Source organism: Pseudophryne corroboree, chromosome 3 (genome assembly GCF_028390025.1).
Source record: "Pseudophryne corroboree isolate aPseCor3 chromosome 3, aPseCor3.hap2, whole genome shotgun sequence".
NCBI lineage: Eukaryota > Metazoa > Chordata > Amphibia > Anura > Myobatrachidae > Pseudophryne > Pseudophryne corroboree.
The window spans coordinates 681,423,171-681,448,624 of NC_086446.1; the positions used below are offsets into that span (position 1 = coordinate 681,423,171).

The 25,454-nt window shown below is 48.1% G+C and overlaps 1 protein-coding gene across 3 annotated transcripts in view; it reads left to right on the plus strand.

Moving 5' to 3' along the window:
- The window catches only part of LOC135056585 (arsenite methyltransferase-like), a 354,731-nt gene that overhangs the window by 144,369 nt on the left and 184,908 nt on the right, over nucleotides 1–25,454 (plus strand). For all 3 annotated transcript variants that reach the window (XM_063961942.1, XM_063961941.1, XM_063961940.1), the window contains one exon: nucleotides 13,768–13,788. In XM_063961942.1, the coding sequence (XP_063818012.1) occupies nucleotides 13,768–13,788 (21 nt within the window). The remainder of the gene's footprint in view (nucleotides 1–13,767; nucleotides 13,789–25,454) is intronic.

A 25,454-nucleotide genomic window follows, 5' to 3' on the forward strand; every position in this document is an offset into this window, starting at 1 on the left:
GTAATTTCTAAAAAGTTACTGATGGCGTACCCTTTCCCGCCAAAGGATAAGTTACGCTGGGAGATATCCCCTAGGGTGGATAAGGCGCTCACACGTTTGTCAAAAAAGGTGGCACTGCCGTCTTAGGATACGGGGATACTATTTTGCGAACATAAGACGTCGTCTTATATATGAGGGATGCACAGAGGGATATTTTGCCGGCTGGCATCCAGAATTAATGCAATGTCCATTCTGTCAGGAGGGTATTAGAGACCCGACACTGGACAGGTGATGCTGACTTTAAAAGGCACATAGAGCCTTATAAGGGTGGGGAATTGTTTGGGGATGGTCTCTGGGACCCCGTATCCACAGCAACAGCTGGGAAGACATTTTTTTACCTCAGGTTTTCTCACAGCCTAAGAAAGCACTGTATTATCAGGTACAGTCCTTTCGGCTTCAGAAAAGCAAGCGGGTCAAAGGCGCTTCCTTTCTGCACAGAGACGAGGGAAGAGAGAAAAAGCTGCACCAGTCGGCCAGTTCCCAGAATCAAAATTCTTCCCCCGCTTGAGTCCACCGCATGACGCGGGGGCTCCACAGGCGTAGCCAGGTACGGTGGGGGGCCGCCTCAAAAATTTCAGCGATCAGTGGGATCGCTCACAGGTGGATCCCTGGATCCTTCAAGTAGTATCTCAGGGGTACAAGCTGGAATTCGAGGCGTCTCCCCCCCGCCGTTTCCTCAAATCTGCCTTGCCGACAACTCCCTCAGGCAGGGAGGCTGTGCTAGAGGCAATTCACAATCTGTATTCCCAGCAGGTGATAGTCAAGGTGCCCCTACTTCAACAAGGACGGGGTTACTATTCCACACTGTTTGTGGTACCGAAACCGGACGGTTCGGTGAGACCCATTTTAAATTTGAAATCCTTGAATACATACATAAAAAAAAATTCAAGTTCAAGATGGAATCGCTCAGGGCGGTTATTGCAAGCCTGGAGGAGGGGGATTACATTGTATCCCTGGACATCAAGGATGCTTACCTACATGTCCCCATTTACCATCCTCACCAGGAGTACCTCAGATTTGGGGTACAGGATTGCCATTACCAATTCCAAACACTGCCGTTTGGACTGTCCATGGCACCGAGGGTCTTTACCAAGGTAATGGCAGAAATGATGATACTCCTTCGAAAAAAGGGAGTTTTAATTATCCCGTACTTGGACGATCTCCTTATAAAGGCAAGGTCCAAGGAGCAGTTGTTGGTCGGAGTAGCACTATCTCGGGAAGTGCTACAACAGCACGGATGGATTCTATACATTCCAAAGTCACAGCTGGTTCCTACCACACGCCTACTGTTCCTGGGGATGGTTCTGGACACAGAACAGAAAAAAGTGTTTCTCCCGCAGGAGAAAGCCAAGGAGCTGTCATCTCTAGTCAGAGACCTCCTGAAACCAAAACCGGTATCGGTGCATCACTGCACACGAGTCCTGGGAAAAATGGTAGCTTCTTACGAAGCAAAATTCCATTCGGCAGGTTCCATGCAAGAACCTTTCAGTGGGACCTCTTGGACAAGTGGTCGGGATCGCATCTTCAGATGCATCGGCTGATAACCCTGTCTCCAAGGACCAGGGTATCTCTACTGTGGTGGCTGCAGAGTGCTCATCTTCAAGAGGGCCGCAGATTCGGCATACAGGACTGGGTCCTGGTAACCACGGATGCCAGCCTTCGAGGCTGGGGGGCAGTCACACAGGGAAGAAATTTCCAAGGACTTTGGTCAAGTCAGGAGTCGTCCCTACACATAAATATTCTGGAACTGAGGGCCATTTACAATGCCCTACGTCTGGCAAGGCCTCTGCTTCATAACCAGCCGGTACTGATCCAATCAGACAACATCACGGCAGTCGCCCTTGTAAACCGACAGGGCGGCACAAGAAGCAGGATGGCGATGGCAGAAGCCACAAGGATTCTCCGATGGGCGGAGAATCACGTCTTAGCACTGTCAGCAGTGTTCATTTCGGGAGTGGACAACTGGGAAGCAGACTTCCTCAGCAGACACGACCTCCACCCGGGAGAGTGGGGACTTCATCCAGAAGTCTTCCAACTGTTGGTAAACCGTTGGGAAAGGCCACAGGTGGACATGATGGCGTCCCGCCTAAACAAAAAACTAGATATTGCGCCAGGTCAAGGGACCCTCAGGCAATAGCTGTGGACGCTCTAGTGACACCGTGGGTGTACCAGTCGGTTTATGTATTCTCTCCTCTGCCTCTCATACCAAAGGTACTGAGAATAATAAGAAAACGAGGAGTAAGAACGATACTCGTGGTTCCGGATGGGCCAAGAAGAGCTTGGTACCCAGAACTTCAAGAAATGATATCGGAGGACCCATGGCCTCTACCGCTCAGACAGGATCTGCTACAGCAGGGGCCTGTCTGTTCCAAGACTTACCGCGGCTGCGTTTGACGGCATGGCGGTTGAATTCCGGATCCTAAAGGAAAAAGGCATTCCGGAGGAAGTCATTCCTATGCTGATAAAAGCCAGGAAAGAAGTAACCGCAAACCATTATCACCGTATTTGGCGAAAATATGTTGCGTGGTGTGAGGCTAGGAAGGCCCCAACAGAGGAATTTCAGCTGGGTCGTTTTCTGCACTTCCTACAGTCAGGAGTGACTATGGGCCTAAACTTGGGTTCCATTAAGGTCCAGATTTCGGCTCTGTCGATTTTCTTCCAGAAAGAACTGGCTTCACTGCCTGGAGTTCAGACATTTGTAAAGGGAGTGCTACATATTCAGCCCCCTTTTGTGCCTCCTGTGGCACCTTGGGATCTCAACGTGGTGTTGAGTTTCCTAAAATCTCATTGGTTTGAGCCACTTAAAACTGTGGATTTTAAATATCTCACGTGGAAAGTGGTCATGTTATTGGCCTTGGCTTCGGCCAGGCGTGTGTCAGAATTGGCGGCTTTGTCATGTAAAAGCCCTTATCTGATTTTCCATATGGATAGGGCAGAATTGAGGACTCGTCCCCAGTTTCTCCCTAAGGTGGTATCAGCTTTTCACTTAAACCAACCTATTGTAGTGCCTGCGGCTACTAGGGACTTGGAAGATTCCACGTTACTGGACGTAGTCAGGGCCTTAAAAATTTATATTTCCAGGACGGCTGGAGTCAGGAAAACTGACTCGCTTTTTATCCTGTAGGCACCCAACAAAATAGGTGCTCCTGCTTCTAAGCAGACTATTGCTCGCTGAATTTGTAGCACAATTCAGCTGGAGCATTCTGCGGCTGGATTGCCGCATCCCAAATCAGTAAAAGCCCATTCCACGAGGAAAGTGGGCTCATCTTGGGCGGCTGCCCGAGGGGTCTCGGCTTTATAACTTTGCCGAGCTGCAACTTGGTCAGGGGCAAACACGTTTGCAAAATTCTACAAATTTGATACCCTGGCTGAGGAGGACCTTGAGTTCTCTCATTCGGTGCTGCAGAGTCATCCGCACTCTCCCGCCCGTTTGGGAGCTTTGGTATAATCCCCATGGTCCTTACGGAGTTCCCAGCATCCACTAGGACGTCAGAGAAAATAAGAATTTACTCACCTGTAAATCTATTTCTTGTAGTCCGTAGTGGATGCTGGGCGCCCATCCCAAGTGCGGATTGTCTGCAATACTTGTATGTAGTTATTGCCTAACTAAGGGTTATTGTTGAGCCATCTGTTGAGAGGCTCAGTTATATTTCATACTGTTAACTGGGTATAGTATCACAAGTTATACGGTGTGATTGGTGTGGCTGGTATGAGTCTTACCCGGGATTCAAAATCCTTCCTTATTGTGTCAGCTCTATCGGGCACAGTATCCTAACTGAGGCTTGGAGGAGGGTCATAGTGGGAGGAGCCAGTGCACACCAGGTAGTCTAAAAGCTTTCTTTTAGTTGTGCCCAGTCTCCTGCGGAGCCGCTATTCCCCATGGTCCTTACGGAGTTCACAGCATCTACTACGGACTACGAGAAATAGATTTACCGGTGAGTAAAATCTTATTTTTTTTTTTGGTAACTGCGCATGCGTGAAAATGTCTGAACACCTCCTATGAAGCCTGCCTTACATAGAGTGTATGCGCAAAGATGCTGTTGTGATGTATTCAGAAAGCATAAGAAATGTGGTGGAAAAGTGATGGGTAGTGATTGGGAGGTGGCTAGTAAAGCACGCAAAACTGGACCGTTCAGTGGGCATCTTATGGGAGTGTCAATGCAAGTGGCTGTGTTTCCAGGCGCACAGCCACAGACATAGGAGGCCATAGTTAGATGGAGAAGCTGCACCTGACAGAGGGCTGGTGCAAGTCTTGATGGTGCAACCGACAGTAGCGTATAAGAACGCCAATAGATAATTTCTCTTACGTCCTAGAGGATGCTGGGGACTCCAAAAGGACCATGGGGTATAGACGGGATCCGCAGGAGACATGGGCACACTATAAGACTTTGAATGGGTGTGAACTGGCTCCTCCCTCTATGCCCCTCCTCCAGACCTCAGTTAGATTCTGTGCCCAGAGAGACTGGACACACACTAGGGGAGCTCTCCTGAGTTTCTCTGAAAAGACTTTGTTAGGTTTTTTATTTTCAGGGAGACCTGCTGGCTACAGGCTCCCTGCTTCGTGGGAGTGAGGGGAGAGAAGCAGACCTACTTTTTCTGAGTTCAAAGGCTCTGCTTCTTAGGCTACTGGACACCATTAGCTCCAGAGGGTTCGATCACTTGGTGCGCCTAGCTGCTTGTTCCCGGAGCCGCGCCGTCAACCCCCTCACAGAGCCAGAAGAAAGAAGCCGGGTGAGTATAAAGAAGATCAGAAGACTTCAGTGACGGCAGAAGACTTCAGTAATGAGGTACCGCGCAGCGGTCGCGCTGCGCGCCATGCTCCCACACGCACTTCTGGCGGCACTTGCAGGGCGCAGGGGGGGCGCCCTGGGCAGCATGATTACTGGAGGTTTTAACAATGAATCTGGCCAAAATATATATGTCAAAAGTGCCTAGGCACTAGATATAGCCCCCGCCAGTATAAATATTAAAAATTTGAGCGGGACTACAGCACGCCGGTGAGGAGGCGTGGCTTAGCCCTCACAGCTTACCAGCGCCATTTTCTTCACAGGATGCAGAGACGCTGGCCCGGACCGCCACGCTCCTGCACAAGTAACAGGGAGCAAAACGGGGGGGAGGCACAGTAATTTGGTGCTATTAACCCATTAATAACAGCGCAGACAGGTCTGAGGCAGTGTGTATTTGCTCTCAGTACCGGGATAGGTGCTGGGGTGTGAGCTGGTAAACTCCCTCTGTGTTTCTCTAACAGGCTTTCCTGTGGGTCTGTCCCCTATAGCCAGTGTGTTTGTGTGTGTCGGTATGTGTGTGTCGACATGTCTGAGGCTGAGTGCTCCTCCCCGGAGGAAGTTGCAGTTGGGGCAGATAAGACGCTGGGAGTGACTCTGTCGGCACCACCGACTGCTGATTGGGTGGATATGTTGAGTACATTGAATGCAAATGTGGCGTTATTGACTAAAAGGCTGGATAAATCTGATTCTCAGACGCAAACGTGGAGAAAATCCATGGAGGACGCCTTGTCTCAGGTACAGGCCCCCTCGAGGTCACAAAAGCGTTCCTTTACCCAGATGGCGGATACTGATACCGACACGGACTCTGATTCCAGTGTCGACTAGTGAGGCCAGTTTAAATCCAAAACTGGTTGAGTATTCAGTACATGATTGTGGCAATTAAAGACGTTTTACATATTTCAGAAGTACCTACTGTTCCTGATACAAGGGTTTGTTTGTATAAGGGAATAAAGCCTGAGGTGACGTTTCCCCCCCCTCTCATGAGCTGAACACTCTTTGTGAAAAAGCTTGGGAATCTCCTGACAAAAGGTGGCAGATTCCCAAGAGAATTGTAATGGCATATCCTTTCCCCTCTGACGACAGGGAAAAGTGGGAGTCATCTCCCAATGTGGACAAGGCTCTATCACGACTGTCCAAGAAGGTGGCGCTTCCGTCTCCTGACACTGCTGCCCTAAAGGACCCTGCGGATCGTAAGCAGGAAACGACCTTAAAATCCATTTATGTCACTACGGGTGCGCTGCTCAGACCTGCCGTGGCGTCGGCATGGGTGAGTAGTGCTATTGGCAAGTGGGCAGATAATTTGGCATCTGACATGGATACCCTGGATAGGGATAGCATTCTTTTGACTCTCGGTTATATCAGGGATGCTGCAGCTTACCTAAAGGATGCTGCAAGGGATATTGGCCTTTTGGGATCAAGGGCCAATGCCATGGCAGTCTCGGCCAGGAGAGCGCTGTGGATTCATCAATGGAATGCTGATGCCGACTCTAAGATAGCTATGGAAGCTCTCCCTTATAAAGGTATGGTCTTGTTTGGTGACTGCCTCGCTGATCTGGTGTCTACAGCTACAGCGGGTAAGTCATCATTTCTTCCTTATGTTCCTGCACAACAGAAAAAGACGCCGCATTATCAGATGCAGTCCTTTCGGCCTAATAAATACAAAAAAGGAAGAGGGTCGTCCTTCCTTGCCTCAAAAGGTAGAGGATGGGGAAAAAGGTCTCCTGCTGTGCCAAGCTCCCAGGAGCAGAAGTCCTCCACGGCTTCTGCCAAGTCCACCTCATGATGCTGGGGCTCCTCTACGGGAGTCCGTACCGGTGGGGGCGCGTCTCCGGCTCTTCAGTCAGGTCTGGTTTCATTCGGGCCTGGATCCTTGGGTGTTGGACATAGTGTCCCAAGGGTACAAACTGGAGTTTCAGGAGGTGCCGCCCCCCCCCCCCCCCCCCCCCGATTTTTCAAATCAGCCTTGCCAGTTTCTATCCCAGAAAGGGAAGTAGTGCGTGCTGCGATGTCAACAGCGTGTCATTGTCACGGTACCTCCGTCTCAACGGGGAGAAGGGTTGTATTCAAGCCTTTTTGTCATACCAAAGCTGGATGGCTCGGTCAGACCGATCCTGAACCTAAAATCCCTCAATCTGTATTTGAAAACTTTCAAGTTCAAGATGGAATCTCTTCGGGCAGTGATCTCCAGTCTGGAAGGCGGGAATTTTATGGCGTCAGTCGACATAAAAGATGCCTACTTACATGTCCCAATATATCCTCCACATCAAGCTTTCCTGAGGTTTGCGGTTCAGGATTGTCATTACCTATTTCAGACGTTGCCGTTTGGTCTATCCACGGCCCCGAGGATCTTCACCAAAGTAATGGCGGAAATGATGGTGCTCCTACGAAAGCAGGGTGTCACAATTATCCCGTACTTGGACGATCTCCTGATAAAGGCGAGATCAAAGGAGCAGTTGCTAAGAAGCGTGGCACTCTCCCTGACAGTTCTGCAACAACATGGTTGGATTCAAAATTTGCCAAAGTCACAGTTGATTCCGACAACTCGGCTGTCTTTCTTGGGCATGATGCTGGACACGGAACTGCAGAGAGTGTTTCTCCCAGCGGATAAAGCTCTGGAAATACAGACCATGGTCAAGGAGATTCTGAAACCGGCAAGAGTGTCGATCCATCAATGCACTCGGGTGCTGGGGAAGATGGTTGCAGCTTACGAAGCCATTCCGTTTGGCAGGTTTTATGCCCGAGTATTTCAGTGGGACCTGTTGGACAAGTATGGTCAGAGAGATGCCATTAGAATCCAGAGGCGCTCAAAGAAAACATAAATGAACATTCATAGTGTATCACACATATATATATGGAACTATTCAATAAAATCTTTAAATGAGCCTTATACCTAAAGATAAGTCTACTTTTTTAGGAGTAGACAATCACGCATTTTTTGGGGGGAGCTGGAGTTCTACCAGTATGGATTCCGAGTGGCCTTGATCCTCCTCTCCACAGATGTATCCCCAAAAAAGAAAGATAAAAAACCTCCAATGGTGCAATATCTTTTATTTGCTGTACTAAACATATAAAACAGGGATAAGGGTGGTCTCTCACCATATGAAGTGGTCTACAAAGTAGACAATAACAGCAGGTTTTAAAAGGTGTTCACATTCGGGCGTCCCCGGAACTGGCTGCTCCACTCCACAGATGATGTCCCAACCGTCTCCCTCACAATGAAAAGAGTCCTCCTGCTAACGCGTTTCGACACAAGCAGTGTCTTCCTCAAGGCATAAGGAGGTACTGACATTCTGATCTATATATACCCATCATGATTATCTAGAGGGTAAGCCTATTTCCAGACATGGAACTACTATCCTCTAAGATTCCTATACTAATACTAACAGTTCATTCCGTTTATAGTCCAGTCCAAAGTTCACAATGAGCCACATACTCCCGCCAAAAGGGGAAAGTCCACCTCCTCTGGCCGCTGAGTTGCGCCGGCCGGAAGTCATCATTATAGCCGCGACCGGAAATCCGTCATTCGGGCCGCGACCGGAAGTGCGTCATCCCCATCCTCCGCGATCCGCTACACCCGGAAGTTGCGGGTGCGTGGCTTCAAACATCCCACCGGAGGTGTATCGTCCATTAGTCTCCTCTTTAATACTGAGAAGTCCCACTTATTCAAACCATAACAGGTTTACAAACACCCCACGATAAAGGCATTTTGGTGAAGGGAATCACCTCAAAGGAAGGGGAAACATTAAGATAGATTAAAAACCGTATCATTGCAAGATACATCCCAATCCCTAAAAAATCCAACTTGAGAGGTTTAACTATAAAAATACTTTAAAATACTTTGAAAATACTGGTAAAAAAATTAAATTTAAAATTAATTTTAAAATAAATGTCCTATAAAATAATGCAGTTTATTCTTATAAAAACCACTTCAATTCAAAGTCTTTATTAAGTCCTTTGGGGGCAAGGGTACCGTGATTATAGATCATATTCATTTCACTTCTGGCTAATTTGGACCCCAAATCACTTCCCCTACTTTGAAGTGATTTGGGGTCCAAATTAGCCAGAAGTGAAATGAATATGATCTATAATCACGGTACCCTTGCCCCCAAAGGACTTAATAAAGACTTTGAATTGAAGTGGTTTTTATAAGAATAAACTGCATTATTTTATAGGACATTTATTTTAAAATTAATTTTAAAATTAATTTTTTTACCAGTATTTTCAAAGTATTTTAAAGTATTTTTATAGTTAAACCTCTCAAGTTGGATTTTTTAGGGATTGGGATGTATCTTGCAATGATACGGTTTTTAATCTATCTTAATGTTTCCCCTTCCTTTGAGGTGATTCCCTTCACCAAACATGCCTTTATCGTGGGGTGTTTGTAAACCTGTTATGGTTTGAATAAGTGGGACTTCTCAGTATTAAAGAGGAGACTAATGGACGATACACCTCCGGTGGGATGTTTGAAGCCACGCACCCGCAACTTCCGGGTGTAGCGGATCGCGGAGGATGGGGATGACGCACTTCCGGTCGCGGCCCGAATGACGGATTTCCGGTCGCGGCTATAATGATGACTTCCGGCCGGCGCAACTCAGCGGCCAGAGGAGGTGGACTTTCCCCTTTTGGCGGGAGTATGTGGCTCATTGTGAACTTTGGACTGGACTATAAACGGAATGAACTGTTAGTATTAGTATAGGAATCTTAGAGGATAGTAGTTCCATGTCTGGAAATAGGCTTACCCTCTAGATAATCACGATGGGTATATATAGATCAGAATGTCAGTACCTCCTTATGCCTTGAGGAAGACACTGCTTGTGTCGAAACGCGTTGGCAGGAGGACTCTTTTCATTGTGAGGGAGACGGTTGGGACATCATCTGTGGAGTGGAGCAGCCAGTTCCGGGGACGCCCGAATGTGAACACCTTTTAAAACCTGCTGTTATTGTCTACTTTGTAGACCACTTCATATGGTGAGAGACCACCCTTATCCCTGTTTTATATGTTTAGTACAGCAAATAAAAGATATTGCACCATTGGAGGTTTTTTATCTTTCTTTTTTGGGGATACATCTGTGGAGAGGAGGATCAAGGCCACTCGGAATCCATACTGGTAGAACTCCAGCTCCCCCCAAAAAATGCGTGATTGTCTACTCCTAAAAAAGTAGACTTATCTTTAGGTATAAGGCTCATTTAAAGATTTTATTGAATAGTTCCATATATATATGTGTGATACACTATGAATGTTCATTTATGTTTTCTTTGAGCGCCTCTGGATTCTAATGGCATCTCTCTGACCATATCGATTTCTGGAGTGTGGGGTGACACTTCTTTGTCCATTTCCTGAAATCAGAGGCAGCCATCACTGGCGCACGGTATCCTATCATTATTATCATTTTCTACTACTGTTGGACAAGTAGTCCGGGTCTCACCTGCACATGCACCGGAAAATAAGGCTATCTTCCAGGACCAGAATATCTCTCCTGTGGTGGCTTCAAAGTTCTCACCTCCTAGAGGGACGCAGGTTCGGGATCCAGGATTGGGTCCTGGTGACCACGGATGCAAGACTCCGAGGCTGGGGAGCAGTCACACAGGGACAAAATTTCCATCGAAAACGGTCAAGCCAGGAAGCTTGTCTGCACATAAACGTTCTGGAGTTAAGAGCCATCTACAATGGCCTTCTGCAAGCGGAACACTTTCTTCAAGGTCTACCTGTCCTGATTCAGTCGGACAACGTAACAGCGGTGGCGTACATAAACCGCCAGGGCGGAACAAAGAGCAGAGCGGCGACGGCCTCAAAAGTTCTCCGCTGGGCAGAAAAACATGTAAGCGCTCTGTCCACGCCCGGAAGGAAGACTGCTGACAACTGGGAAGCAGATTTCCTCAGCAGACACCATCTCCATCCAGGAGAGTGGGGTCTTCATCAAGAGGTGTTTGCAGAAGTGACAAGTCATTGGGGAATTCCTCAAATAGACATGATGGCATCTCGCCTCAACAAGTAGCTTCAGAGATATTGTTCCAGGTCAAGGGACCCTCAAGCCAGTGCAGTGGACGCCCTGGTGACTCCGTGGGTGTTTCCTTCTGTCTATGTGTTCCCTCCACTTCCACTCATTCCAAAATTGATAAGGATCATAAGAAGAACAAGGGTTCAGGCGGTACTCATTGTTCCAGATTGGCCACGGAGGGCCTGGTATCCGGATCTTCAGGAATTGCTCATAGAAGATCCCTGGCCTCTTCCTCTCAGAGAAGATCTGTTACTGCAGGGGCCGTGCGTCTTCCAGGACTTACCGCGGTTGCGTTTGACGGCGTGGAGGTTGAACGCCAAATCCTAGCTCGAAAGGGTATTCCCGGGGAAGTCATCCCCACTCTCCTTAAGGCTAGAAAGGAGGTCACGGCGAAGCATTATCACCGTATTTGGAGAAAGTATGTGTCTTGGTGTAAAGCCAAGAAGGCTTCTACGGAGGAGTTTCAGCTGGGTCGTTTCCTCCATTTTTTGCAGACAGGTGTGGATGCAGGCCTGAAATTAGGTTCCATTAAAGTGCAGATTTCGGCTTGATCTATTTTCTTTCAAAAAGAATTGTCCGCCCTTCCAGAGGATCAGACTTTCGTGAAGGGAGTACTGCACATACATCCTCCGTTTGTGCCAACCATGGCTCCGTGGGATCTTGACGTGGTGTTGCAATTTCTTATGTCTCACTGGTATGAACCTTTGCGAAAGGTTGAGTTGAAATTTCTCACTGTGAAGGTGGTCATGCTTTTGGCCTTGGCGTCCGCAAGACGGGTGTCGGAATTGGCGGCTTGGTCTCACAAAAGCCCCTATTTGATTTTCCATGTGGATAGAGCGGAATTGAGTACTCGTCAAGAATTTCTGCCGAAGGTGGTTTCTTCGTTTCACATAAACCAACCTATTGTGGTACCTGTGGTTACGGATACCTTGGCGGTTTCAAAATCTCTCGATGTAGTCAGAGCTTTGAAAATTTATGTCGCCAGAACGGCTCAAATTAGGAAATCAGAGGCTCTGTTTGTCCTATATGCTCCCAATAAAATTGGGGCTCCTGCTTCCAAGCAGACTATTGCCCGCTGGATCTGTTATACGATTCGGCATGCTCATTCTACGGCTGGATTGCCGTTGCCGAAGTCAGTGAAAGCCCATTCTACTAGGAAGGTGGGCTCATCTTGGGCGGCTGCCCGAGGAGTCTCGGCGCTTCAACTTTGCCGAGCGGCTACGTGGTCGGGTTCAAACACTTTTGCTAAGTTCTACAAGTTTGATACCCTGGCTGATGAGGACCTCATGTTTGCTCAATCGGTGCTGCAGAGTCGTCCGCACTCTCCCGCCCGGTCTGGAGCTTTGGTATAGACCCCATGGTCCGTTTGGAGTCCCCAGCATCCTCTAGGACGTAAGAGAAAATAGGATTTTAATACCTACCGGTAAATCCTTTTCTCCTAGTTCTTAGAGGATGCTGGGCGCCCGTCCCTGTGTGGACTGTTTTTGCAGTAGTATTGATCGTTATTGCTTCTGTTACACGGAGGTTGTGTATCGGTTATGTTCAGCTTCTTGCTGTTTTTAGTTCATGCTGTTAACTGGTATTGCTTAAAAGCCATGTTGTACGGTGTGTTGTGGTGTGGGAAGGTGTGTTTCTCACCCTTGGTTTCTCGCCCTTTTCCTCGAAATGTCCGTCTCCCTGGGCACAGTTCCTATAACTGAGGTCTGGAGGAGGGGCATAGAGGGAGGAGCCAGTTCACACCCATTCAAAGTGTTATAGTGTGCCCATGTCTCCTGCGGATCCCGTCTATACCCCATAGTCCTTTTGGAGTCCCCAGCATCCTCTACGGACTCGGAGAAAAGGATTTACCGGTAGGTATTAAATCCTATTTTTGCGTGCAATTCAGGCCCTAAGTGTGAAGGCTGGTGTGCTTTACACCTAGGGGGTAATTCAGATCTGATCGCTGCGTTTTCGCACAGCAGGCGATCAGATCCGAACTGCGCATGCATATGCACCGGTGCGTCGCATGGCTGCAACGGGGATCGCTGGTCAGCGACGGGTTTGTGCGAAGGATCCTTTCGCACGGGCGTTCGCAAGGAGATTGACAGGAAGAGAGCGTTTGTGGGTGTCAACTGACCGTTTTCAGGGAGTGTCTGGAAAAATGCAGGCGTGTCCGAGCGTTTGATGGGAGGGTGTCTGACATCAAATCCGGTCCCGAGCAGGCTGATGTAAGTCCTGGGCTGCGCAGAGACTGCACAAAATCAGTTTGTGCAGCTCTGCTATACATACGTTCGCACACTTGCACAGCGAAAATACACTCCAATTGTAGGCGGCGACTATCTGAATGCAGGGCTGCAAAAATTGCTGCCTAGTGATCAGATCTGAATTACCCCCCTAATGTCCATGCCACTTTAAATTTTTAAATCATAAATATAGCCCCATGAGTTCCGTTTCAGAGAAGTTGGGTCTTCCAAGAGGAGATGGCCAACAGACAGCAGATGATACAGAAGAGGGTGGAAGGAAAAGGGTAATTTCAGGGACTGTGTGTATGTATGCATGCATGTATGTGTGTGTGTGTGTGTGTGTGTGTGTGTGTGTGTGTGTGTGTGTGTATATATATATGTATGTATGTATGTATGTATGTATAATGCAGTGGGGTAAGGCGGCACTCGAACAGACTTCTTAGGCAGTATGAAAAAAGGTCAGCTTTATTGTACCGACATGTTTCGGGGATATACCCCTTCCTCAGGGCCTTACACCTTTATAAGATGAGTGCCGGGACTTTTGGAAACATGTATGTGTGTATATGTATGTAGGTATGTATGTATGTATGTATGTATGTGTGTGTATATATATATATATATATATGTATGTATATATATATATATATATATATATAATTATTCTTACTTGTTTCAGTAACCCCAAAATCTCTGCTACTAAGTGTATTTCTTTCCTTCTAGACAAGAAGCTATCCAGAAAAAGTAAGTCCACTCTTCTTTGTGTTGTCTAGTACATGCCTATAGCCACTGTACACTGTTTGTATGCCTGCCTGTTAATACCTCGCTTTGTAAAATGACTGTGTCTGCCCTTATATTGTAAAGAATTACAGCATACACTGGTACTATGGGGATCATTCAGATCTGATCGCTGCTGTGCGGTTTCGCACAGCGGGCGATCAGATCCGAACTGCGCATTCGCCTGAGCCGCAGTACGCAGGCGCATTGGATGGCTACAACAGGCAACGGCGGTCAGAGACTGGATGGTGTGAAGGATCCATTTGCACGGGCATTCGCAAGGTGATTGACAGGAAGATGCCGTTTGTGGGTGGCAACTGACCATTATAAGGGATTGTCCGAAAAACGCAGGCGGGCTCAAGCGTTTTCAGGGAGGGTGTCTGATGTCCGCTCCGGCCCCGATCAGCAGGATTCAATCGCACTGGAACAGTAAGTCCTGTCCTGCGCAGAGACTGCACAAAGTGATTTTGAGCAGCTCCGCTACACATGCGATCACACACTTGCACAGCGAGATTACACTCCCCCTGCAGGCGCCGACTATCTGATCGAACAGCAAAAAACGCAGCCCAGGGATCAGATCTGAATTAGGCCCTATATACATGTTCATAATAAAAGTAAGAGGTGCAGGATATGTGCACACAAGAATTTATTCATTTCATTTATCACCCTTTCATTTTGTGACCGCTGTATAGAGGACAGATGGAAGCTTGCATAGAGATCTGATGAAGTGCACACAGGCGTCTTTCTGAGGCTGATGACAAAGCAGGCACAGGGGCTGACGTGTTCTTCTATTTATTATTGCTAGCTTCTTTTCAATACTCCCCTTTGATGGCACCAAATCCTTCGGTTTTCTGCCACCATGATACTTATTTCAGGGGTGTTTACTGACGCAGCCATGTTTATATACCCTGTACTTGTCCTATATTGTATTGTATTGTACTGTAAGTCACTGTCTTCTGTAATTGGGCGCTGCGGATCCCATGTGGCACCATATAAATAAAGGATAATAAGAAGAAGACCTCGAGCTTCTGTGTTATCCGTGCTTCTGTTTCTGTTCCCTGTAGCTGTAAAAGAGCAACGACCTGGAATTAGTGAAAACCCCTGTGCATAGATCCTTACGTTACCACTTCAAAACTTTCAAATTACTGATAAAGGGTATAGATTGATCTCTTCCACCTAGCATGGGTGCTTCTACAAGTGCTGTCACTAATGATAGCGGTTTTGTCTGTGGACGCTGGGATAGGGACAGACTTGTACTTTCAGGTGCACAGTTATGCAACTAAATTCGGCAAATGGTTGCATATGCAAATTGAGTACAGTGCCGCAGCTGTAGGGAAGAGCACAGAAGTAGCCCTGTATACATGTCCCCCACATTACCATAGTCATGGGGTAATGAATGGACAATGGGCCAAACTCTCTTATTGAGAGTATGGCCTAAGAAAAATGAGGCTATGGCTGTTGCCAATGTAAGGTTTTTTTCCTGAAGCGTTACAAGTTTCAAATGAGAGACCAGCATGGTAGGTCAGTAGACTTATTCAGTCTGCCAACATCATATACAAGTCCTGCTGAAGGCAGCGACACATTGCAGAGCATGTGTGAAACTTACATAATGTACAGTATATATAGTTACATTAGGTATTCTTCACTCACAACATAGATTATGTCCATCAGCTACATACAGTGGAGACAGCAATCTGTGGGATGTACTATACTATGAAACTGTAGCATCTATCAGTCTGTTTAGCATGGCCAAGTGACTGATGGTTGTTCACATAGGGCTGCAAGCAAAAATATGCAAGTCCAGCAAGGCCACGATGGGTGTAAGTTCGGTTGCTGTTGGCATTTACATGCCTCTGCAATGGCAATTAGCACCCTTCATGGGGAATAGGATTCCCCTCATAAAGTCTGTGAGGTTTGTTTCTTTACATACATATTTCCAATATAGTTTAAATATGTATGAAGTCTCTCTTTAGGGATCTCTCTCTCTTTAGGAATATCTTGCTTCGCTCGCCAAAGGTTATATTCCCACTCTATGGGTGTCATGGACTAGTCCCTGTTAGTCTGCATGCCGACTGTTAGCACTGTAAGGGGGCAGGATTCCGGCGTCAGTCTTGTGACGTAACTGCTCCCCAAATACATGAATATATGGCAGATTTATAACTAGCCAAACATTAAGCCATAGGGCTGCGATCACTTTTGAGTAAATTCAGGCAGCGAGGGTGGGAGTTCGGGTGCCAGTGTTGAAACGGCGCGGCAATGGCAACTTGCACCCTTCGCATTCACTTGGATTAACCCCTATGGCTGTTGCTGCAGCAATGTCTATAAACCTTGTCCATGTTCCGCAATCTGCACTGTAAGTCACTTTTTTCTTGTTCTGTTCATACTGTCTCTGTTTACGTACTCTGTAAGGCACAACGGACCCCTTGTGGTGCCAAATACATAAAGGCTAATAATAATCTCCACTTGGCTGAATGGGTGTAACAAGGTGGCTAAAGATCATTTGCATGGAGGCAAAGTTTAATGAGGGCATATTTAGAGCATGTAGAAAGCGGGCAATGCTTATTTGTGTGTACACAGAGACCCGCCTGCAAGCGCACACTGACAATTACTGCTGTGACTTGACCGCAATGGGAGTGTAATTTTGATCAACATTTAATAATGTGTTTGTTATCTTAACATTGTGAATAATTTGTCCCACATAGGGACACATAAGCAGACACATGTTGGTCACACTGACCTTACGTTGCCCCTACATTTGTGCGATTTGGGCCAATTTCATCCGATTTCAACAGAGAAATCGGATGATAAGTGGCAAATTGCAGGTGTTTCACCTCGATTCCGATGCGTGGTCCCGTGCTCATCGTATTGGAGTCAGAGATCGTAAGGGCTGCACTATACATTTGACGGATCCCGAGCCTTGGTTGGGATCGCATACGATACATCGTATGCAAAAGGACTGCATACGATGTATCATATGTGATCCTGCCGCCTGAGAAGCTGCCGGGGAACTCAAGGGAATCCTATGTGACTTCTCCCCTCTGAGAAGTCGCAGAAGTGTATGGGGAACTTTAGGCTATGCTATTTATACTTTCTCTGACGTCCTAAGTGGATGCTGGGGACTCCGTCAGGACCATGGGGATTAGCGGCTCCGCAGGAGACAGGGCACAAAACTAAAGCTTTAGGATCAGGTGGTGTGTACTGGCTCCTCCCCCTATGACCCTCCTCCAAGCCTCAGTTAGGTTTTTGTGCCCGTCCGAGCAGGGTGCAATCTAGGTGGCTCTCTTAAGGAGCTGCTTAGAAAAAGTTTTTAGGTTTATTATTTTCAGTGAGTCCTGCTGGCAACAGGCTCACTGCATCGAGGGACTTAGGGGAGAGAAGTTCAACTCACCTGCGTGCAGGATGGATTGGCTTCTTAGGCTACTGGACACCATTAGCTCCAGAGGGAGTCGGAACACAGGTCTCACCCTGGGGTTCGTCCCGGAGCCGCGCCGCCGACCCCCCTTGCAGATGCTGAAGATTGAAGGTCCAGAAACCGGCGGCAGAAGGCTCTTCAGTCTTCTTGAAGGTAGCGCACAGCACTGCAGCTGTGCGCCATTGTTTGTCACACACTTCTCACCAACGGTCACGGAGGGTGCAGGGCGCTGCTGGGGGCGCCCTGGGCAGCAATGTAAATACCTTTTATGGCTAAAAAATACATCACATATAGCCCTTGAGGCTATATGGATGTATTTAACCCCTGCCAGATATTACAAACTACGGGAGAAAAGCCCGCCGGAATAGGGGGCGGGGCTTATTCTCCTCAGCACACAGCGCCATTTTCCTGCTCAGCTCCGCTGTGAGGAAGGCTCCCAGGACTCTCCCCTGCACTGCACTACAGAAACAGGGTAAAACAGAGAGGGGGGGCACTTTTTATGGCGATATTTTATATATTTAAGCTGCTATAAGGATACAACACTTATATAAGGTTGTTCCCATATATATTATAGCGCTTGGGTGTGTGCTGGCAATCTCTCCCTCTGTCTCCCCAAAGGGCTAGTGGGGTCCTGTCTTCGATAAGAGCATTCCCTGTGTGTCTGCTGTGTGTCGGTACGTGTGTGTCGACATGTATGAGGACGATGTTGGTGTGGAGGCAGAGCAATTGCCGGTAATGGTGATGTCACCCCCCAGGGAGTCGACACCGGAATGGATGGCTTTGTTTATGGAATTACGTGATAATGTCAGCACATTACAAAAATCAGTTGACGACATGAGACGGCCGGAAAACCAGTTGGTGCCTGCCCAGGCGTCTCAGACACCGTCAGGGGCTGTAAAACGCCCTTTACCTCAGTCGGTCGACACAGACCCAGACACGGACACTGAATCTAGTGTCGACGGTGAAGAAACAAACGTATTTTCAAGTAGAGCCACACGTTATATGATCACGGCAATGAAGGAGGCTTTGCATATCTCTGATACTGCAAGTACCACAAAAAGGGGTATTATGTGGGGGGTGAAAAAACTACCTGTAGTTTTTCCTGAATCAGAGGAATTGAATGATGTATGTGATGAAGCGTGGGTTAACCCAGATAGAAAAGTGCTAATTTCAAAAAAGTTATTGGCATTATACCCTTTCCCGCCAGAGGTTAGGGCGCGCTGGGAAACACCCCCTAGGGTGGATAAGGCGCTCACACGCTTATCAAAACAAGTGGCGTTACCGTCTCCTGATACGGCCGCCCTCAAGGATCCAGCTGATAGGAGGCTGGAAACTACCCTAAAGAGTATATACACACATACTGGTGTTATACTGCGACCAGCCATCGCCTCAGCCTGGATGTGCAGTGCTGGGGTGGTCTGGTCGGATTCCCTGACTGAAAATATTGATACCCTGGAAGATGCTCAGAGGGATATTTGCACTCTGGCATCGAGAGTAAGTGCGATGTCCATATCTGCCAGAAGAAGTTTATGGACGCGACAGTGGTCAGGTGATGCGGATTCCAAACGACATATGGAAGTATTGCCGTATAAAGGGGAAGAATTATTTGGCGTAGGTCTATCGGATCTGGTGGCCACGGCAACTGCCGGAAAATCCACCTTTTTACCTCAGACCCCCTCCCAACAGAAAAAGACACCGTCTTTTCAGCCGCAGTCCTTTCGGTCCTATAAGAACAAGAGGGCAAAAGGACAGTCATATCTGCCCCGGGGCAGAGGAAGGGGTAAGAGAGGGCAGCAAGCAGCCCCTGCCCAGGAACAGAAGCCCTCCCAGGGTTCTGCAAAGCCCTCAGCATGACGCTGGGGCTGTACAAGCGGACTCAGGAGCGGTGGGGGGTCGACTCAGGAATTTCAGCGCACAGTGGGCTTGCTCACAGGTGGACCCTTGGATCCTGCAGGTAGTATCTCAGGGTTACAGGTTGGAATTCGAGAAGTCTCCCCCTCGCCGGTTCCTAAAGTCTGCTTTGCCAACGTCTCCCTCAGACAGGGCGACGGTATTGGAAGCCATTCACAAGCTGTTTTCTCAGCAGGTGATAGTCAAGGTACCCCTCCTACAACAGGGAAAGGGGTATTACTCCACGCTATTTGTGGTACCGAAGCCGGACGGCTCGGTAAGACCTATTCTAAATCTGAAATCTTTGAACCTGTACATACAAAAATTCAAGTTCAAGATGGAATCACTCAGAGCAGTGATAGCGAATCTGGAAGAAGGGGACTTTATGGTGTCCCTGGACATAAAGGATGCTTACCTGCATGTCCCAATTTGCCCTTCACATCAAGGGTACCTCAGGTTCGTGGTGCAAAACTGTCATTATCAGTTTCAGACGCTGCCGTTTGGATTGTCCACGGCACCTCGGGTCTTTACCAAGGTAATGGCCGAAATGATGATTCTTCTGCGAAGAAGAGGCGTATTAATTATCCCTTACTTGGACGATCTCCTGATAAGGGCAAGGTCCAGAGAACAGCTGGAGGACGGAGTAGCACTAACCCAAGTAGTGCTGCAACAACACGGGTGGATTCTGAATTTCCCAAAATCTCAGTTGACCCCGACAACACGTCTGCTGTTCCTGGGAATGATTCTGGACACAGTTCAGAAAAAGGTGTTTCTTCCGGAGGAGAAAGCCAAGGAGTTATCCGAACTTGTCAGGAACCTCCTAAAACCAGGAAAAGTGTCTGTGCATCAATGCACAAGAGTCCTGGGAAAGATGGTGGATTCTTACGAAGCAATTCCATTCGGCAGATTCCACGCACGAACTTTTCAGTGGGATCTGCTGGACAAATGGTCCGGATCGCATCTGCAGATGCATCAGCGGATAACCTTATCGCCACGGACAAGGGTGTCTCTTCTGTGGTGGTTGCAGAGTGCTCATCTGTTAGAGGGCCGCAGATTCGGCATACAGGACTGGGTCCTGGTGACCACGGATGCCAGTCTGAGAGGCTGGGGAGCGGTCACACAGGGAAGAAACTTCCAGGGAGTATGGTCAAGCCTGGAGATGTCTCTTCATATAAATATACTGGAGCTAAGAGCAATTTACAATGCTCTAAGCCTGGCAAAACCCCTGCTTCAGGGTCAGCCGGTGTTGATCCAGTCGGACAACATCACGGCAGTCGCCCACGTAAACAGACAGGGCGGCACAAGAAGCAGGAGAGCAATGGCAGAAGCTGCAAGGATCCTTCGCTGGGCGGAAGATCATGTGATAGCACTGTCAGCAGTGTTCATTCCGGGAGTAGACAACTGGGAAGCAGACTTCCTCAGCAGACACGATCTACACCCGGGAGAGTGGGGACTTCATCCAGAAGTCTTCCACATGATTGTGAACCGTTGGGAAAAACCAAAGGTGGATATGATGGCGTCTCGCCTCAACAAAAAACTGGACAGGTTTTGCGCCAGGTCAAGAGACCCTCAGGCAATAGCTGTGGACGCTCTGGTAACACCGTGGGTGTACCAGTCAGTGTATGTGTTTCCTCCTCTGCCTCTCATACCCAAAGTACTGAGAATTATACGGCAAAGGGGAGTAAGAACGATACTCGTGGCTCCGGATTGGCCAAGAAGAACTTGGTACCCGGAACTTCAGGAGATGCTCACGGAAAATCCGTGGCCTCTACCTCTAAGACGGGACCTGATTCAGCAGGGACCGTGTCTATTCCAAGACTTACCGCGGCTGCGTTTGACGGCATGGCGGTTGAACGCCGAATTCTAATGAAAAAAGGCATTCCAGAAGAGGTCATTCCTACACTGGTTAAAGCCAGGAAGGAGGTGACTGCACAACATTATCACCGCATTTGGAGAAAATATGTTGCGTGGTGTGAGGCCAGGAAGGCCCCCACGGAGGAATTTCAACTGGGTCGATTCCTACATTTCCTGCAAACAGGATTGTCTATGGGCCTCAAATTGGGGTCCATTAAGGTTCAAATTTCGGCCCTGTCGATTTTCTTCCAGAAAGAATTGGCTTCAGTTCCTGAAGTCCAGACTTTTGTAAAAGGAGTACTACATATACAGCCCCCGGTTGTGCCCCCAGTGGCTCCGTGGGACCTGAATGTAGTTTTGGATTTTCTCAAATCCCATTGGTTTGAGCCACTCAAATCGGTGGATTTGAAATATCTTACATGGAAAGTAACCATGCTACTGGCCCTGGCTTCAGCCAGGAGAGTATCAGAATTGGCGGCTTTATCGTATAAGAGCCCATATCTGATTTTCCATTCGGACAGGGCAGAACTGCGGACGCGTCCTCAGTTTCTGCCTAAGGTGGTGTCAGCGTTTCACCTGAACCAGCCTATTGTGGTGCCTGCGGCTACTAGCGATTTGGAAGATTCCAAGTTGCTGGACGTTGTCAGGGCATTGAAAATATACATTTCAAGGACGGCTGGAGTCAGAAAATCTGACTCGCTGTTTATACTGTATGCACCCAACAAGCTGGGTGCTCCTGCTTCTAAGCAGACGATTGCTCGTTGGATTTGTAGCACCATTCAACTTGCACATTCTGTGGCAGGCCTGCCACAGCCTAAATCTGTCAAGGCCCATTCCACAAGGAAGGTGGGCTCATCCTGGGCGGCTGCCCGAGGGGTCTCGGCATTACAACTCTGCCGAGCAGCTACGTGGTCGGGGGAGAACACCTTTGTAAAATTCTACAAATTTGATACCCTGGCTAAAGAGGACCTGGAGTTCTCTCATTCTGTGCTGCAGAGTCATCCGCACTCTCCCGCCCGTTTGGGAGCTTTGGTATAATCCCCATGGTCCTGACGGAGTCCCCAGCATCCACTTAGGACGTCAGAGAAAATAAGATTTTACTTACCGATAAATCTATTTCTCGTAGTCCGTAGTGGATGCTGGGCGCCCATCCCAAGTGCGGATTGTCTGCAATACTTGTACATAGTTATTGTTACAAAAAAATCGGGTTGTTATTTGTTGTGAGCCGTCTGTTCAGAGGCTCCTACGTTTGTCATACTGTTAACTGGGTTTAGATCACAAGTTATACGGTGTGATTGGTGTGGCTGGTATGAGTCTTACCCGGGATTCAATATCCTTCCTTATTGTGTACGCTCGTCCGGGCACAGTATCCTAACTGAGGCTTGGAGGAGGGTCATAGGGGGAGGAGCCAGTACACACCACCTGATCCTAAAGCTTTAGTTTTGTGCCCTGTCTCCTGCGGAGCCGCTAATCCCCATGGTCCTGACGGAGTCCCCAGCATCCACTACGGACTACGAGAAATAGATTTATCGGTAAGTAAAATCTTATTTTTTGGTTGTGTTTTTTTTTTTTTTTTTTTGGGGGGGGGGGGGGGAAGGTTACCTAACTTTATGATTAAAATATACGGGGGTGGTACAATAAGTAAGGTAATGAGAATTCTCACGTGTGTAATGTTCTCTATTTCATTGTAACTTCCTGCCAGGTCTCAGCAGGTAGACCACTGCTTCCCTTCACGGCCATTAGACCGCGCCTAATTTCTCTTTCATCCATCTGGGGGACGCTGCGTGTGAACTGCTGGGTTAGAGAGTGCGGGAAGGGAGCTTTGGCACATAACCTATAAAAACTAAGCCCTCCCCCCTCTAACCCCTCCCATCTCCAGCCTGACTATCAAGTTTCCTCAGTTTAAGTTTTGTGCCTGGAGAGTGCAGGCACAGTTTCTTACTTGGGATTTTAGTTAGGTTTATTTTCTTTGCTTTTTCTTTTTCTTCCATATGTACCCTAAGTCCCTGTTTACGGGTGACAGGTGTACTTTGAGCGGGGAGTAGTTAGGGGTTTCCCCGCTCTTTACAGCCTCTGGAGAAGTCACCACCTCTTACTGACTGGGGATCCCTATATCCGGACTGAGGATCCGAGGAGGCAATCTTTCAGGTAGGGGGAAGAGAATGAGAATGACAGCCACAACCTGTCTGATTGTGTTGGGCTGTTTCCCCCCATAGCGGGGGGGGGGGGGGGTGTGTGTGTGTGTGTGTGTGTGTGTGTGTGTGTCTGTGTCTGCAGTGAGCGCTGTGGTTGATGTACAGTGCGCGCTGCGGCGGGAGGGGGCGCATGCACGGACCGCTATCTAATAGCAGCGGTCTGACAGCTCCCCAGGACACTGGGGCTGTGAAGCAGTCTGATGCCTAGTACGGCGGCGGTCTGTGGAGCCCGGGCGCTGCTCCTGCTCGCTATCGCCAGCCCACTTTGGTTTCCATCACTGTGGCAACGGGGCGAGCCGCGGCGGAAGTAGAAGGGACTTCCCGCTTCCATCTCTGGCTCTGAGGATGTTCAGTGTCGTCCTCCTCAGTCTGTGGGGGCGGGCTTCTTCAGCGGTCGCCATCTTCTCCACGCTGATGCAGACGGCGGGGGACGCTGCGCTCCGGACACACACACACTTACACACACTTAAAGGGTTTTTTTCACCAAAGAATCAGCTAACTGCAAGTATACTGTGGGTCTATTCCTACCCCTATATATATATAATATATATATATATATATATATATATATATAATATATATATATATATATATATATATATTGAAGTAGAGTCTTGCTTATCATACTAGCCCCACTTCTCACTCCTTTGTAATTATACAAAGAGAATTACTTTTTAAGAGACAGGAGTTAGGGGTTCCACTGTGCTGTGGAACCCCTCCTTTTTTTAGGAGGGGTGATTATTTTTCACAGCAGTATGGCCAATAAGCCGGACAAATCTGCCAAAGGGAAGGCAGGCTCGGCTGTTTATTTTTCCTGTTCTCAGTGCGGATCCAAGCTGCTTAAGGATAGCATGGATCCGGGTTCTCTCTGCAATGCATGCTCTGGGACACCTGTTGTTGAGCAGTTTGGTGGATCTGTAGATCAGTCTGTTCCTCCATGGGCTAGGAACATGGCCGATGCTATTGCGTATCTGCGTCAATCCCAGTTAGGTACTGATTCAAATCTATCGGCTGACGAACCACCTTGGGCTAGGCATATGGGCAGGTGTCTTTCGGATTTAGCACAGTCTATTAATAAACTGGTAACTGCTTCGGGTTCAGCAGCCACTAAAAGACAGCATCCACTGCCCGCTATCACGTTTCCAGGTGAGGAGTTAGATTCGGTCTCTCCTTTGGATGAGGGTGAGCTAGCCTCTGAGTGGGAGGATGCTTCTGCCTAGGAAGAAGAGGAACCGTCTACCAATTCCAGGGTCAGGTTATTGATCGAAGCCATACTGAGACTTCATCTGCCTTTTTCAAACGACAGAAAAGACAGGTAACTGTCTTTCCCCTAATATACACATTTTGCAGACACCTTTGAAGGAGCCTTGGCTTAAGCCGGATTTACATTTTCAGGCTCCTAAGAAGTTACGTTTTCTTAATCCGTTTGCTGAAGAGGACACAAGATTCTGGGAAACGGCTCCAAAGGTGGATGCTCCTATTTCTCACCTGGCGAAGGCTACAGTAATTCCTTTGGATACAATCAGTGACGCTCAAAGATCCAACAGATAGTAAGATTGAGGCGATTCTTAAATCTGTGTTTACCTTATCAGGTATTTCTTTCCGTCCAGTTCTCGCTGGTGCCTGGGTCCTTAAAGCCGTAGATGACTGGTTAGCGCGAGTGGTGTCGGGCATGCAGTCTGATGACCCATCAGAGGCTATTCAATTAGCTTAACAGATTTCTGAGGCTCTCACTTATGTTGGTGAGGCCTTGTTGGATTCGGCCTCACTCTGATCACGTATTTCTGCTTTAGCGGTTACCGCAAGACGTTCCCTCTGGTTGCGTGTTTGGAGTGCTGACTCTGATTCAAAACAGACCTTGGCAGCCGTGCCATTTGAAGGAGAATTCCTCTTTGGTCCAGAACTTAAAAAGATTATCTCTGATACTACGGGTGGCAAAAGCCCGTTTCTTCCAGTTGCTCCTCAAATGCCGAAACCAACTAAGTTTCGGTCCTTTCGTACTCAGGGCAGGGGCAGTTTCCAGTCCTTTCGAGCCTTTTCAAGATTTCCTCGCAAAGGTACGTACCGTGGTAGAGGATCACAGGCTCCTCGCAGACCTGCAGTCAAGCCTGCCGCCAAGCCTGCCGCATGACGCGGGTAGGTCTTGTGAGAGTAATATTGATTAAAATGCTTTTGCTGTATTATTGTTTCACTATATTCTAAAGACTGTATATATGTCCCTTTAAATATATTATAAGGTCATCGTTGCTTGTATTGTATGTGTGAGACAACAGGTGGTTTCC